This window comes from Vombatus ursinus, unplaced genomic scaffold (assembly GCF_900497805.2).
Source record: "Vombatus ursinus unplaced genomic scaffold, bare-nosed wombat genome assembly UNPS02014959.1, whole genome shotgun sequence".
In the NCBI taxonomy this organism is placed as follows: Eukaryota; Metazoa; Chordata; class Mammalia; order Diprotodontia; family Vombatidae; genus Vombatus; species Vombatus ursinus.
In genome coordinates this window covers 15169414-15187194 of record NW_020954737.1, presented here as the reverse complement: position 1 = coordinate 15187194, position 17781 = coordinate 15169414, and the positions used below count along the sequence as shown (strand labels likewise).

General features: G+C 40.7%; 1 protein-coding gene across 1 annotated transcript in view; it reads right to left on the bottom strand.

Annotated features, from left to right (window-relative positions):
* ESYT3 (extended synaptotagmin 3) overlaps positions 1-17781 on the bottom strand; it is an 87903-nt gene that overhangs the window by 28442 nt on the left and 41680 nt on the right. The window contains exons 5-8 of the mRNA XM_027845176.1: positions 14845-14911; positions 13926-14015; positions 11470-11525; positions 7107-7227 (exon numbers count right to left, since the gene is read on the bottom strand). Of these exons, the coding sequence (XP_027700977.1) occupies positions 7107-7227; positions 11470-11525; positions 13926-14015; positions 14845-14911 (334 nt within the window). The remainder of the gene's footprint in view (positions 1-7106; positions 7228-11469; positions 11526-13925; positions 14016-14844; positions 14912-17781) is intronic.

Sequence of the window (17781 nt, the reverse complement as noted above, 5' to 3'; positions counted from 1 at the left end):
GCATTTTCCTCACTCTGAAATTAAACTTCTGTGTGATTCCTGACTCTCTTGTCTCTAGCCTGCTTTGTTCGGCTCCAGCCACCCACAGGTTACAGACTGGTTCTGGTCCGATTTACTCCATCAGAGTTGTCTTTTGCCTTTCTTAGTATCCTTAGTACTTAGCACAGTGCCTGACACATAGCAGGCACTTTATGAATGCTTATTGACTGCCTGATTATCTTAATGCTCTTTTCTAAGTCACACGTATATGAGGAAAACCAACGGCTTGGAGACTTAGTTTCTGGTTCTCTGAGTAAAGACCTAATCAAGAGTTTCTGGTTCTTTTAGGGCTTTCTGAGGAGCAACTGTTATTCTCTATACAGTGTAGACCTTAAAATTTTTAATTTTTTAAAAATTAAAATTTTTGTGCTCCCCTCCTTTAATAAGGAGTTCTTATGGTCCATAAATTCAGGTTTAAAAAATACTTTAATAATGACTTCAATATAATTTTTCTTTTGTAATCCCATCCATTTTATTATATGCATTTAAAACCCATTATTATGAGAAGGGGTTCTATAGGCTTCACCAGACTTCCAAAGGGATCCGTGGCACAAAAGTATTTAAGACCCTCTGTCCTATTTAATGAAGGAGGGGTGGAGACAGTAAATTTTTTTTTTCTATTTTGGGATGTTTCACAAGATCTTTCCCTAGCCTGACATCCCTTAGATTTTTCACCCGTGGCAGGCACTTGGACTACTCCTGGTAACTGGGGATGGCCCATTGTTCTCAAATGATCATGCAGGGAGGTCTCCCTTCCCCTAATTTATTGATACTCATGATTGTTTCCCTTGAAACCCTGATCCTTTGTCCTATGTGTTCTGAGAGTGGGAAGGTAGGTGGAGTAAAAAACTATGTCCTGGTGGTATCTTCTTGTGATCTAACATCCTGGGCTCTCAATTGCTCTGTTATGTCCTGGCTTTTATCCTTTCTCCCAGCTCCTACTATTAAGTGACTCTACTCCCAGAAATTCTACAAAGTTCTCTCAGAGCTCAGTTTCTCTAAAGCTTACTTGGCTACTAGTCTGCTAGTTCTTCATGTGTCTCTGGGTTACCTTAAGTCAAAGGCCATTAATGTAGAGAAGGAAATCAGTGACAGTGAACAATGTCTTAGCCCCTTCCAGATTTTTCCTGTTTTGAACAGCAGAGTATTGGTTTACAAACCCTTTTGAGAACCATGATGATATATTATATCTCCTGGATGCCTTCTGGCATCCTCCAAGGGAGTTTTAGGAGGGAATCTACCATAGTCTTCCTATAGTATTCAGTCTGAATCATCGAGGTGGCCTGAATTTTTCATCAGGTATGTCTTATAGTAGACAACATACACATACAAATCTGTATTCCTAAAACATAGATATTAATCCTTTGGTCCTTCCCTTCTGTCTTCAAACATTCATGGATCTTCCCTATTTGAAAAAAAATCTTTGCTTTATTTCATCAACTTCAATTATTAACTAGTTTCTCTTCCATCCCTTTACTGACAAACTTTTGAAAGAAGTAATGTGTACCAAGGGCAGCTAGGTGGCACTGTGGATAGAATGCTTAGCCAGAAGTCAGACTCATCTTCCTAAGTTCAAATCTGGCCTCAGACACTAGCTGTGTGATTACTTAACTTTTGCCTCAGTTCCTCATCTGTAAAATGAGCTGGAGAAGGAAATGGCAAACCACTCCAGTATCTTTGCCAAGAAAACCCCAAATGGGGTCACGAAGAGTTGGAACAACTGAAACAACTGAACAACAAATATGTACCAACCATGTTGTCCATCCCAACCACACTATGAAAATTGTGCTTTCCTTTTCTCATTTTACACTGCTAACCACTATCTTTTTTAAAGCTCTTTCTCTCTTCTTCTCTATGACATTATATTCTTCTAGCTCTTCTTCCACTCTGACTCCTTTGTTGCCAGTCTTCTAGACCTCTAACTAGGCACATCCCAAAGCTCAGTTTTTAGTCCTCTGCTCTTTTTTCTTCATAATCGCTCCCTTGGAAAGCTGATTCACACGATGTGACTATAAGCCAGTTACTTAACATCTCTATGTCTTAGTTTCCTCTTTTGTATAGGGAGGAGGTAGACCCCACAGACCAGATGGCTTGTAATTATATGCTTCTATGATTTCAGCATCCACTGGCCATTACTATTTGAATAGCTTCAAATTCAACATATCTAAATCTCAACTAGCCTCCCTTAAAAAAACCCATATCCTCCCCCAACTTTTCTTGTAGCGTAGATGTCACTATAATCACTGCATAGGAGGCTACAAGCTCCAAATTGGTTGTTAATGAGATAAAATGCTTCCCTAAATCTCAAATGCCTGGAATGTTTCCCTGACCACATCAGTGAGATTCTAATTGAAATGTAATTAGTAAAAGATAGAAAGGGATACTGATATGCTATTTGTTACAGTGGAAAAAACTATGAAGTAGAGGGGGCCCTGGTTCAAATTCTGCCTTAGATACTTAATAGCTGGGTGAAGCAGTTATGTAATCTGAGACCCAGTTTCCTCATCTGCAAAATGGGGTTAATACTTGTATTAACTAGTTCATACGGCTCTTGTGTTCATCAAATCAAATGTTGTTCAGTTGTTTCTCAGCTGTGTCTGACTCTTCATGACCCCATTTGGGATTTTCTTGGCAAAGATACTACAGTGGTTTGCCATTTCCTTCTCTAGCTCATTTGACAGATGAGGAAACTGAGCAAACAAGGTTAAGTGACTTGCCCAGGGTCACAGCTAGTAAGTATCTGAGGCTGGATTTGAACTCAGGAAGATGAGTTTTCTTGATTCCAGGCCTGGCACTCTATCCATTGTAACACCATGCTGCCTATCAAATTAAAAAAGGTATATTAAGTGTTTTTTTTTTAATCTAATGCTATACACATGTCCACTATGATTACTGATACAATGGTATGGTATACACGGTGTGTCCAAGGTTATTTCCTTATTCCACTTTTTCTCCTTATAGTGATCTTGTCCCCATTTTCTACATTTAACTAAATACTTCCCATCCAAGATACAGTTCAAATTCAAATAGGAGATACCAAATGAATATTTTTTATTTGAATCAAATTCCACCTCTTTCTTTTTTTTCAAGGCAATCAGGGTTAAGTGACTTGCTCAAGGTCACACAACTAGTGAGTATCATGTGTCTGAGGCCAGATTTGAACTCAGGTCCTTCTGACTCCACAGCCAGTGCTCTATCCACTGCACCACCTAGCTGCCCCAAATTCCATCTCTTTCATGAAACATTCCCTGATCACTCCAGTAGCAAAAAGAATGCCTTGGGGGTGGGGGTGAGGGGCAGGGGTCTGAAGCCTTTTCTATTGCTCTCAGGCAGAATGTCTATTATTTGAGTGAAGGGAATCTCACCGAGCAGGTTGTTTGGCTAGTGATAGCCCTGACTATTTTCCTCCAACACTTTTCTAAAACTGATTCAATTTCTTTTTAAATCAGCCAATTCTACTTATATTTCCTTATTTGTCCAGCCAAGTGGAAGTACACTGAAGATTCAGTATCAAAAGGCTGATTTAATTAGGAGACCTTTATTATAAACCACATTTCACTGTGGCATCATGGCATTTCATGACTTTAACAAAATCCTAGTGGTGGTTTATTTCCTCCTACATAATTTTGCTTGCAGTAAGGGTAAACTTCCATGAGGTGGCAGTGATGCTTCAGTCACATGGTTCCAAAGAACAGTATTTTAACATATAGATCAGAACTATGGCCTTTACGATTTTTCTTTTAAATAAAGAGAAATCTTTATCAAAGTGGCTGAACACACCAATATTAAAGAACACTTTTCTTTGGGTCCAAGGATATAATTTTTTTTTAATATTCCTAATTGGTTCAGAATATCTTGCCTATGGTCACATAGCAAGTGTCAAAGGCAGGATTGAAACTGGGTTTTTTCACTTGTAGAGAAGGTTATTATATCTTTGTCAGGAAAGAGGTGGAATAAATCACAAATCCATGGCTGCTCTTCTATTCACAAGGAAAAATGACAAGTGGTAATTTGCTTTGCTTGACTATCCATGTTTATAACCAGAGTTTTATTTTTCTTTCTTAACTGGGGTGAGTGGGGAGAGGGAGAGAACACAGATTTTTGCCGACTGAAAAAATAAAATTTAACTTAAAAAAAAAAACAGGCATGGTTAAACTTATTTGAGGTTGTGAAGGTACACATACAAACATAGAGGTGGATTTCAGTTCAGGAAGATAGGGATGTTATTATATTGTCCTCTCCCACGATTATGATCTTGAACCAAATGTGGTAAGGTCACTGCTCATGTAATGCATGATAGAGTGTGGCATGTCACAGATGAAAGAGAATCAATGCTAGGACAGGTAAGATGGACAGCGCAGTGGGTAATTGTTGTTATTCAGTCATTTCAGTTGTATCCACCTCTTTGTGATTCTATGTGCATTTTTTTTTTTTTTGGCAAAGATACTGGAGTGGTTTGCCATTTCCTCCACCAGCTCATTTTACAGATGAGGAAATTGAGGCGAACAGGGTTAAGTGACTTGCCCAGGGTCACACAGCTAGTGATTCTGAGGCCAGCTTTGAACTCAGGAAGATGAGTCGTCCTGTCTCCAGGCTTAGCATTCTGTCCCCTCTGACACTTAGCTGCCTGAAATGACTTTCCATTGTTAGTGGGACACTAACTAGCCACCCTATTTTGGACTTGATATATTTAAATTTAATTGTTTTTTAATTGTTCATTGCTTCCATCTCAATGGGGGGGGGAGGAAAGGAAAGAAGGGAGAGAATTTGAAACTCAAAATTTTAAAAAAATGAATGTTAAACATTATTTTACATGTAATGGGAAAAAGCAAAATATTATATGTATGTATATATATATATTTTAAAAGAGTTATACAGAATAAGGACATATAAAAGAGTTATATGAGTAATGACCATCTCAAGAATACATTGAAAAATTGAATTTTAAGCTCAATTGTAAATTGGAAGTTTTAACTTAAATCTGTTAATTTTTCAAAAAATTCCTCTTAAATTTTTAAAAAATCTAAGTTGTCAATTTTCTTTTGATGTCTGTTATACTAGATAACAAACAGTAGTACTATGATGTTTAAATAAGCAGTTGTATACTGACAGCTATTTAATTTCTCTGGTTTAACTGAATCTGATTGGATGACCTCATTGGGTTAGCAGGTGACAAAACGTCTTCCAAGGCAGCTGGCCCAATTCCCCCTTTCAATAGAGGGATTGCATCTCACCCAGGTTGCCCTGACTTCAAATTCAACCATATTTACAAATACTCAAGAAATGTTCAAGTTGGAAGAGACATTAGAGATTACCTAGTCCAACCCCTTCATGTTACCAATAAGGAAACCAAGGCCCAGAAAGGTGATGTTCAAGGCAAGATAGCCAGCAAATGGCAAGATTTAAAACCAGATCTTCTGATAACAAATCTAGTGCTCTTTCCATTATGTCCCCACATCCTTGAGCTTTAGACCCGGGAGAGCTGAGAGGAGGGAGAAGCAACTCAATAAGCTATTTTAAAGTGGGCAAAATGGCGGCAAAGATGAACATTCACTGTACACATTTTTGGCAAGGAGGCAGATGGTACAAACAAGAACGCTGTCCAATGAGAATTCAAATACCTAGAAGGAAATTCCCTGAGAAGGACAAATAAAACAGCTATCAAGACTGAGAGAAGGTAAATAGAGAATTGAAAAAAACAAGTAGCAGCTTTAGAGTAGCAAAGGAGATTAAAAGAGATATTTGCCAAGGGAGAGGTATTGAATGAGAAGACCTGAGCTGGACTAATGAAATCTGAGGATGTGTAAGGATGGTTAAATAGCTCCAAGGGTCAGAGCTCACAGCCTCCCAACAAGGAGGTTCAGGAGACAAAGAGAAGAAAGATGAGATTGAACTTAAGGCTCTGTGAGACATTTCCTCATTCCTTTCCTGCCCAGGTGTGCTGTGCTTCTCACTTATTAAAATCTAACCAGGTAGTGAACCAAACAGTTCCCCCTCACTGGGAAACGACTAGATTCTCTTTCCAGATATGTTTGCTAGCAGATCAGAGGGGCCAGAAAAGGATAGGTTTACATACCAGTGTGACTACACAAGGGAGTAGCAAGGTGGCACAGAGGACAGAGTGCTGGGCCTGGAGTCAGGAAAACCTGAGTTCAAATCCAGCCTCAGACACTTACTGGTTGAGACCCTGGGCAAGTCACTTAACCCAGTTTGCCTCAGTTTCCTCATCTATATAATGAACTGGAAAAGGAAATGGCAAACAATTCCAGTATCTTTGCCAAGAAAACCCCAAGTGGGGTCACAAAGAGTTGGATATGACTGACAATGACTGAACCACAACCAATGACCACACAAGGAAAGACCTCTCTCTGGTCATATAATGAAAAAGTCCCCTAGGTTAAAGGGTGGCTTCCGATCCACAGAAGCATGGAAAAACTTAGATAAACTGACTGATGCAAATGAAGAAAGCAGAACCAGGAGAACCACATATACATCTACAACAATGTAAAAGAAAAAATAAAACTGAATTCTGTAACTGTAGTGATCAAGCTTGGCCTCAAAAAGAAGAGAGGCCAAAACCCATCTTCCTCCACTGTTTACAGAAATGGGGGACTGTGGGTGTGGAACACTGCATATACTGTCTGATGCAGTTAATGCACTTAGTTAGTCTGCTCCACTGCTTTTTGTTTTCTTTTTACCCATTTTTCATTACAATAGATGGCTCTCTAGGTAGGAGAGAATGGAGGATATATCTGGGGAATAAAGGTGATGGAAGAACAAAAAATTACAATAAAATTTTTAAGAGGAAAAAAGTATTTTCTTTCCTTGTGAAGGAGCTTTTCTCCTCCATTGTCTTATGTAAATTGCAACATTCCTTCATGAAGAAAGGAACAAAAAAGGGAGTCTTCCCAATTTACACATGGAGAAACCATGTCCAGCTTCCCTTAACACTAGGCCAGACTACATCATGGACTGAGTACCCACTGTGTGTAGAGCCCTGTGCCAAACGTGCTTTGGCTTGATTTCTCCTTCCCCTCTCTCTGTAAGGGCCTGAATTGGGCACTCACGCAGGGTAGCGGGAACCGAAGGTTGGTTATATTCAGCCCTTTCTTCACGGGGACCGTCACTCTGTTGGGCAGCACAAGGTGGGCAGCGATGAGGTCTTCAAACATGCTGTCTGACATTTCACTGGGGGGCAAATGGGAACATAGGCTGTGATGGTGATGGTCATACTCATCACAGATGATATTTTTCTTTCAACACCACACACCCTCCAGCCCTCTGAATTACAAACAAAATACAATCATTGCTGTCATAATTATGAAATTAATTTGCAGTTATCTGCAACTGTGGATTATCCATGGTGCCCTGTGACCTCTTTTCCCAAATAGACACAGCCAGCTGCCCAATCAACAGGGCCAGACAAAGGAGGACATCAGGGCACAAGGGGAAAGAGTATGTCTAAGGGTTTATGTCATAGGTATGGTTAACTTTTTTTTTCCCTTCCTCCTTCCTTTCTCCTTCCTTTTCTTTCCTTTCCACTTCTCTTCCCTTAAGAAAAAAAAAAAAAAGGAAAGATAGGTTCTCCCTAACTTATCTGGCCTGAAAATGTAGAATCTACTCAAGCGCCTGTCCCACTACTGATTAGCATGGGAGGTTTTAACTTGCTTCCATCTCTGCCTGGGCTGGTTTGCTTCTCCTTAGCTAACCTGGGGGCTCCTAGGGGCTCCTAATATTAATGCTGAACTTAGTCTGGATACCCAAATGACGTATTACTCACTGCAGCTCAGAGATTTGCTAGCCTCAGCCTCCTGGGTAGCTGGGATTATAGGCATGTACCCAATGCATGGCATCAGATTAAATTTTTTTTTTTTTTGGTGAGGCAATTGGAGTTAAGTGACTTGCCCAAGGTCACACAGCTAGTATGTGTCAAGTGTTTGGTCTGAGGCCGGATTTGAACTCAGGTCCTCCTGACTTCGGGGCTGGTGCTCTATCCACTGCGCCACCTAGCTGCCCCAGATTAATTTTCAAAGGGAAATATAAATGCTTTGAATTTTTCCAATTTGCTCCCTCAATTTGCCCTAGTATAGATAATGAACTATTTATATTCATAATGACTGACATTAAGAATATGAAAGTTATATAAGAGATAGTTGAAAAAGTAGCTTTAAGCCAAAGTAGTTTTAGGGACTTCAACATTAAGACAGATGCCTTGGGAAAATTTATTCTAGCATCCCCCATGCCTCCATATTTACTGGCCATATGACCCCCTGGCAAGTAATTTAATCTTGCTGGGGCCTCAGTTTCCTAATTTGAAAAATGAGGGGTTGGACTCAATCTCTTTAAAGGTCTCATACAATTCCAAACATCCTCCCTCCCCAAAACCTGGTCTGATTCATGACAAAGAGCAGTAGAAGAATGAATAGAGATTATGGAGGTCCTTGGCATAGTGTATACATATATGCATGCTCTTAATGAATATGTATGTACACACTTACATGCAAATAGTGAATATGCATAACATAGCAGTCAAGCATCTTTGGTAAGTCCTAGGAGCAAGGTTAAATTTAGAGAGCTCAGAACTTTGCTACAACTCAGTTGCACCCTCAGGGCTGAGGATAATATGACTAAAGGATTGACATATTGGGCATAGAATCATGAGATCATAAACTTAGGGTTGGAAGGGATCTCTGAGGCCATTTAATCCAACACTTTCAATTTGTAGGTGAGGAAACTGAGGCCCAAGAAGACAAATGATTTGTCTAGGGCAGGGCTTCTTAAACTTTTTCCACTCACGATCCCTTCAGCGCTTCTTAAAGTATGGGTTGCAACCATATATGGGTTCCTAGGGTATACCTCAGTCAGTGAAAATCAGGGCCAGGATTCAAACCCAGGTTCAAATCCAGCATTTCCCCCACTGTGCCAGGCAAAACGGACCAAAGAATTTCGAGAAGAGAATCCAATAAGTGGTTTTTTTGGGGTGGCAATCTGGAAGGGCAGAGTCAGGAGTCTATACAGTACCTAATTAGCTTTGCTTTCTTTCTCTTCTCCAGATCCAAACTCTCTGAAATAGTAGGTACCTTCCCCCTCACTGAATATGGTATGGCAGTTTCATTCACATTTTCCAACTTATAGCCCTTAGGGATCACAGTCTTCTCCATAAGGTAGGTAGCCCTGGGTCTCCTCCCACTTGAACTATCTCTGCTGATTCTCACTGAAAGAGTAAGGAGGAAAGGACATTTTTCACTGCATTAAATAAGCATCTATCCCTCTGCTCAACCCCATCCTCCATAGAGCACATTGGTCAGAAGGTAACATTCAGGAAATCACAGGGCAGAGATGAACAAATCAGGAAGCAGAGACAGGTTTATGAGGGGTGTTGACCCAGAACAAGATCTCTGAAGAAACAGAATGGCATTCAGGTCCTGCCCTGTAATGTGAGTTATATGGTAGAGCTGCTCTGACCAAGAAGAAGTGATTCTGGTCACCATAGGCTGTGGTTCAGAAGATAAACTGTCCACAATGTTGGATTTCCCACCGTGGCAGGCTGTTCACATGGATTTAAAAAGTTAAAAAACCAGTGAGGACCTAAATCCCTTACTCTCACTGATCAACAAGGTGCTTTCTAAACCACAGCAAAGAACCAGCCCAAGGGAAGGTTGGAATTTGTAGCTAGCACTGGGTAAGCAAATTTCACCCTGTTCTGGTCCAACTTGTATTTCCCAGAGAGGCATGTTTATATTAAATGGTTACTCAGCTTCTATAAAGCAGTAAATATTTTTCTATTTAGCTACCAAGGGAGAGTCTGAGGGTAGCAGCTATTCAATTGGGATTTTCTATAGTGGAAGTCTCTTAGGGATGCCATCACTCCAGTATTTCTCTCCTCTGCCCCCTAACCCCATTCTGTAGTGCCAATCATTATGTCCTTACATATGTTTGTGGTGAGTAAGCTATGGGCTAAGGGCAGGGACCACAGCTCTCCTATTAGACATGGAGATCCTTGAGGGCAGGCCCATGTTTCCTCCTTTCTCTGGATCCCTTCATGACATCCAATATCATACTGCTTACACAGTAGGTGGATGCTCAGGACTGACTTTTGAGTAGGGATGAGGGTGGGGGGAGTTAGCTGTATTTATCTCTCATATGAAGAAAAAAAGGGAATTGAGGGGTTGTGTTTTCACTCTTTTCTCAATCTCAAAGAATCAGTCACAAAATCAGAGGTAGAAGTGATCTCCAAAGATTTGATCATGCAGCCCTCTTTTAGGACAGTGTAGATGAGAGCTCTCCATCCTCATTTTAAGATCTGTAACCTCAAGAAATCATAAAATATAGGGTTGGCAATAAGTTAAAAAGATCATTTCATCCAGGTCCCTCATTTTACAGATAAGAACACAAAGCTGGGATTTGTAGAGTATCAGCACACAGTAGGTGATTAATAAATGCTCGCTGACTTGAATCCAAGTATTTTGACACTAAATCCTGTGCTTTTCTTCCACCACATAATACTGCTTCCCTGTTTGAATCCCAGAAGTTTTAAAAAAATGTTATTTCCAACTAAATGTTTAAAGTGTCCAAAGGGAGTTTCAGTAAGCAAGAACCCAAATTGGATTATAAAACAGTGTGAGGTAGTGGATTAAATGCTGGATTTAGGGTTAAGAAAACCTTCGTCTGAATCCTCCCTCAGACACTTACTAGTTGGATAACCCCAGGCAGGTCACTTAATCTTTCATTGTTTTCATTTCTTAAATTTCTTCACCTTCAGAATGAGAGGGTAGGACTCAAAGACCAAGAAGGTCTCATCCAACTCTAAACCTAACATTTTATGGTTCTACTGATATTCAGTAGTTTCAGTCTTGTCTGACTGTTTGTGACCCCATGTGGAGTTCTCTTGGCAAAGATACTGGAGTGGTTTTGCCATTTCCTTCTCCAGCTCATTTTACAGATGAAGAAACTGAGGCAAACAGGGTTGAGTGATTTGCCCATGGCTACCCAGTTAGCAAGTTTATGAGGTCAGATTTGAACTCAAGTCCTCTTGACTCCAGACCTGGCACTCTATCTATGGTTCTATGACTCCTCAACATGAGGTTTACATGAATGGGGATGATTAGAACTGCTGGCTGGCTATATGGGAAGATGTCTGTGAGAACTAGCCAGACAGCCTGTTCCCTCCAGGGGCAGGATTAGGGCAGTCAGTGTTGACTTGAAGATAAAATATCAAGTTGCTATAGAGCCAACAGCTGGGCTTGACCCAAGGGTACCAGGTCTGCCATCACTCTAATGCTGAAAGTTGGCAGAATGGAGAATGTGAGGTGAGGATGGGAGGGGGCACTAGAGGACAACTTTGCACAACTAGGCTGAGTGGTGACAGCTATTGTGTGCTTCCTCCTGGCCCTGGGAAAAGTAGTTCTCTAAGAGGACACCAGCACTTACTTGATACCTGGAGCATCAAGGAGGTTCAGCAGGCCTGTCCAGTTTATCTGCAGGTGCTGCAAGAGACCAAAGGAGAAACCAGTCACATTAGAGAATGAAGACAAAAGACTATTCAGTAAGCTGAGGGAAATATTTAAAAAAAAACCACCATGGAAAGAGGCAGAGCACCAAATTCAAAACTTCAATCTACCAAGCTAGATCCTTGGTACCAAAGAATACACCTTACAGGGAGAGAGTCTCAGCTGAAGTACTGACATTGTATTTTATCCCCAGTGCTTAACATGGTGCATGGCAAACAGAAGACACTTCATAGATGTGTTTTCATCCACTCACTTTCCATAAAGGGTCTGTAGTCTCAACATGTGGTGGAAAATGAGTTATTATGTTTCTACATGAAGATATGTCATATGAAGCCAATCTCTTTATTTCCTCCCCACTCTCTAAATCTCCTCCAATTTTTACTCTTGCTTCTCCTGGAGATAGGCTGGAATAACCTTTTCCTGCTCCCATGAGTCTCTTCTAGTTATTCTTCGCCCTGATCATTCCCGTCCTATAGATATCCCCTCCTGGACAGTTCTATTTTATATAGAAAGTATAGTCAACAAGCCTAGCTCTTGTCTGACACTGTCTCTCTACAACACACAGGAAAAGGTAGATGTTGAAAGAGCATCAGTGCAAAAAGAATACTTTAAAACATGAGATATCACACCATTAGCAGTATGTCCTAGGATAGGGAGACTTCAAACATTTCACCATACATGAAACAGGCGCTGACTCCTACACAAAGTGGCCCTCCTGCTTGTAGCTGACCAGATGCGTGACTCATCACTTGGGCAGATCAGAGATGCTAAACCAGTCCCCTTATTGGCTGCTGAGCAGGAATTGCTGGTGACTCAGTAGATGTTTAAAAGGGAAAGACTACATTCTGAGCTGATGGGGGTCAGAGAACCACATCCTCTGTCCCCCATTCCAAAAGCAGGAGGACAATTTTGATCAAATCCCTGTTGAACCCCCTGTGATATTCAAAGTCAACATGTTTCCTAGGCCCAATCCATATTTCTCCCCTGCTACTCTTTTCCTACCTTCTATGTCCTGAGTTTAATTCTCTAGTATCAGACTCCATCAGCATACTCCCCTTCAAAAGTACAGGGTAGACAGAAGATAAGTAGAGCATGTTTCACTTTCTTTAGTTTTATAAGGTCCTCAAGGACAAGAAACATGTCATGTCTAAAGTAATGGAACCTCAGAGCTGAAAAGGACCTGTCCAATTCCATGATGATAATATATAGCTAGAATTTATATAGCACCTACTATGTGCTAGACACTGTGCTAAATGCTTTACAAATATAATCTCATTTGATACCTAATACCTACTATGTATACTATACCTTGGACAAGAGGTCATGCAGTCCCTGCTCAAACATGTCTAGTGACAAGGAACTTACTACTTGAGAAGGCAGTTCCCAAGAAGGATGTTCCATTTTGGACATCTCTGTTATGACTTTATCCCTTATGCTGATATCTGCTTTACTGTAATTCCTCTGGTCCTAATTCTGCAACCTATAGCAATACAGAATAAGTTTCCTATTTCTTTCGCATGACATCCACCCAAAGGTCACATTCTCTTTGAGTGTTCTTTTTTTCAGGCGAATTATGCCCAGCTCCTTCAAGTGATTCTTGTCTAGTGTGACTATAAGACTTCACTATTCTGACTTCCTTCCTCTGGACCTACCTGAGCTTGTCAATGTCCTGCTTACAAAATGATGTCCAGAATGTAATACTGTAGATGTGGTCTGACGAGAATAAACTTCTGGACTTTCCTGCCAGCTGGTGGGAAAATGGCTACCATGGAGGAAAACCTACACTCTTGCCTCCCTCCTTGGAGCTGGCTGCATGTCTGTTCACAGGGCTTAGATGAGATGGGTGGCAACAACTCCATTTCTTCTGATGAGATAGAGGACCACCAGGCCTTCCTGTCTGCCCTTTAGGCTTTGTGGTCTCTCAGCAGTGTTGTTTTAACTACTGTGGCATCCTAAGGAACTCTGGGCCTTGCTATTTACCCCACTGATGCACTCTTAGAACTGATGGGCCCTTTCCTCTGCTCTACAGCTGAGCTTTCTTTGATATGCGATCTTTTCCAATTACAGTATGAGCTCCTTGAGATCAGGGAATGTCTTGCTTTTTCTACTTGTATCCCCAGTGCTTAGCATATACTTGGCACATAGTAAACACTAGATAAATGTGTCATTCATTCATTCATTCATTCATCAAGCCCCTCATTTTAGTAGTGAGGAAATGAAGGCTCAGATATGAACCTAATTTTTCTATTTGTATTCTCCAAGGTCTAGCACAGTACTCAACAAATGTAGCATTTTGAGGGTAATCATGATATCTTTTTCCCGTGCTCAGTTATCCATTCACATTCCACTTCACCCCACCCCAAACCCCAAACTTACAGGCTTTTGAAGGAAAAATACAGTCACGGCTCCCACAAATGGCTTATCGAAAAGGAGAGGCTCAAGGATCACACGAAGAGTGCCCTGTAACTATGATACACAAAAAACAAACCTCTAGTGAGGTTTAAGACTTGGGCCCTGGTCCCTCACCTTAAGCCATCACCAGACAATCTCCAGCCTTTACCCATCATCCTTTGCAAACTTAGCCAGTCTTAACCTCCATCTCTCGATCTACAAGTCTTATACTATCTAAAGCCATTTGTTCCCTATCCTATGGACTGTGTCCATGAATGGATGTCAATGTTGACAGAGTCCCATGAGGACATCAAGTGAAAGGTGGGTGCAGAAATTTTACCAAAGTCACATCTACTCTCCCATTCTTCTCCCTTCTTCTGACCCTCATGTCCTCCCCTGGATCCTGATGGCCCAGGACAGTAGCCTCAACCCAGAACATGACATAGAGGTTCAGAAACATTGCAAAACTAGCCTTTGTTTTTTAATCTATTGACTCTTGAGATTGGGTTCAGGCTTTTGCAGGTTTCCTTTACTCCTTGTATTTCATGCTTTCTCCTTCTCTTACCTTCCTTTCTAACCAATCTCCTGTCATTTCCCCTCCAAAAGGATTCTCCCCCACTAGCTTCACAGACAGTGAGTACTTCTCGTAAGTCAACTTTTTAAAAGTGTTTTTTTTTAATTAGGAATTTGTCAGAACTCAACAAATATGAACATTCCTCATTTTTAGTTGGACTCTGAAAACCTTCTCTGTGACCCAAACCCAGAATAATCTTATAATCTTCAGATTCAGAGTTTCCTCTCTCTATGTAACCAAATTCTCTCTCTCTCATCTTTAACTTGAGTTCTTCTCTGCTCCCTTCTCTGTTCTCTTACTCCCTCCCTTGTCCCCCAAGAAAATACCTACCTGTATTCCATTCACCCCAGCAGGCATTTTTTGTAACTCCACACTGATCTCACAGTCTCCTATATAGCTGAAAGGGAAAAAGGAAGAACATATGACATTACCCCCAGTGGCTAGACAGAGTGTTTACTAGTTTCACCCACGGAATCCCAGAATACCAGAGCTGGGAAAGGACTTCAGATTAGGAATTCTAGAGGTCATCTAGTCTCTTGATTGAAAACCTCCCGTGATAGGATACTCATTGGCTCTAATTTTAGGAAATTTTTCCTTATGTCAAGCCCAAACCTGCCTCTCTGAGTCTTCTAACCATTGCTCCAACTTCTGCCATCTGGGAGTAAGCAAAACAAGTTTAATCCCATTTTTATATTACAATCCTTCAGATACTTGAGGGTAGCTACAGCTATTAAGTCCCACTCCCCACCTCCCCTTTTCTTCTTTCCTGTTTCAAGATTTTATTCTTATGCTTTCTTTACTTACATTATCTCACCTCCACCCCACTGGAACTTTGGACTCTGCCCCAGGTCCCTTAGCTCTGATAGGCAAGTTTTTGCCTTTATTTCCTGGCACCCTGGTCTCCATGGCATTAACCATGCCTTCTCTACTCAGACCATCACCTCCATCTCCTCCCCACCAGTAACTTGGTTTCTGCCACTGGGCCCTTCAGCATTGATAGGTGAGCTTTGGCCTTATCTTGCTGGAATCTAGACTCCGTGCATCAATCAGTGTGCTGATACATGTTTAATAACTAGCTCTCTGGAAAAAAAACACATGGCATAATTCTAAGTTTAATCTGCATTATTAAAATTTCCTTCATCGTTTTCTTAAGTCTAGACATTCAACAACACAATAAATCAAGGCCTGATTGTAGCATTTGCTGATTTCTGACATGTAAGTGCTTGTACTGAAAATTTAACAATCAACTATCATAAGACTGTGAATTGGCTCTAGCACACCCTGCTTTCCATGCCACTTTCCATACACCATCCCCCACCTTCAGCTTACAATTATATGTTGTCTTTCAAGCTCCTTGAGGGCAAGGACTATCTTGATTGCTTGTTTTTTTATTTCCAGCCCTTAGCACAGTATAAGTACTTAACAAATTCTCTCAATCTCTCTGTCTCTCCCCCCTCTCTTCCTCCTTCCTTCATTCTTTTCCTCTTCTCTTTGCTCTCCATCTTCCTTGGCTAAATACCATGATACACAAAAAAGCTGAACAATGACTACTGAGTAAGTCTCTGGATGATTCTTGGGCAACTTGGAAGAGTAAGAAAATTGGCAGATGAGAGGCTGTGCATATGTGACCCAGTAAAATGGACTTCACTGATTTCATAGTTGTCAGGAAAGAACCAGTCTGAGAAGGGGGCCCCTTACACAGTAGTAGAGAACCAGTGAAATGAGGAAAAGTCACAATAAGATCCATCTAGGACAAGTTTTATTTGTAAAAGATCCTAAAATCAGAAAGGGGATACTGCAAAGCTATGAAAAAATAGTTGTAGTACATATATATTATTTATGTAATAGTACATCTCCTAATTACAAAGACACTATGTCAATATTTGTACAGGAAATCAGGTCCACCATTTTTGTAAGTATAATGTTGTAAGGGAGTTCGACAACTAATGATCAACACAGGACTACACCAGTCTGCCTCAGGACTCAAACAATTCAGATACATTCGATCAATACACCAGGATAAAGGTGCTAGGCAAAACTCTCAGAAAAGTCTTCAATAGAACATACATGAAGGCACGAGGAACTTTAATTAGATTACTAGACCAGAATGAAGATGGATGTTTCTTGACCATTATTAGTACAAATGAATTCCTAGAAACCAAAACACCTCAAAACTCTCCAGCAGAAAGTAGTTTAAAAGAACTAGGGTGCGTTATTTATCAAGGAGGGAAACTAGATGATTTTAAGGAAACTCTGAGGGTATATATTGAAAGGGCTGTGTGCTTGGCCTAGATGAGGGCCCTTGGTGTATCATGGGGGAACGAGCAAATAGAAAAAGACTCTTTTACCTAATAAGAAACATAAAGGGGGCCTCTGAAGTCCCACCCAGCCCTAAAATTGAATGATAGAATATCACACAAAATAAAATCTCGCTTCCTTAAAGACTGAATGAAGGTGCTGCTTTCTTCCTTCCTTTCTAGTGGTGGGGTATTAGGGTGTGGAATATTGTTAGGTTGAGGGAATGTGTTGGTTAGTTTTGCTGAACTGCTTCATTTTCCTCTTTCTTTTTAATTCTTTGTTATAATGGATGGCTTGATGGGGAAGAAGAGGGAGGGATATAGTCAGAAATGATGGTGATGTAAAAATAAAAACGTATCAGCACAACAATGATTATTTTCAAACCAAGAAATATGGTACTTGCTCTCAAGGACCTATATTCCTCTTCTTTCAATTTCCTATTCAATGCACCATTACCTTAACACTCAATATAAGCACCTGGATTGTTTATGGATGCATTTAATGCATGACCTGAATTGTCCTCTCAGTGTCAATGTTTCTATATTAGAGTGGGACTTCTCGGTGTCCCTGACTTTGTGCAGTCCTACACAATGCCACACACCTCGGTGCCTAGTAAAAGGCATTTGGGGCTGACAGTGATGACAGGTTGAAAACTTAATTTTCTTATACTGTGTTCTCTTCTCAAACTGGGGTGGGTTGCTGGTGGTATTAACATGGGAAAAACTCTTTTCTGTGGCTAAAAACTCACCTTTCAATGACCCATTCACTAGTGAATGGATGGATGGGTTGAGTGAGCCTCTGATTTGTTTAGATGGATCACTGTCCTCAAAGATGGACTTTTAAAAGGACCTGCAACTCCTATGATTTCCAATGATAGTCAAGAAGCTCTTCCTTATCACTGAACCTGCCTACTCTGAGTTAAGACCACCTGTCAGAAATGCTATAAAAGGAGGTTGCCTTAGATGACCT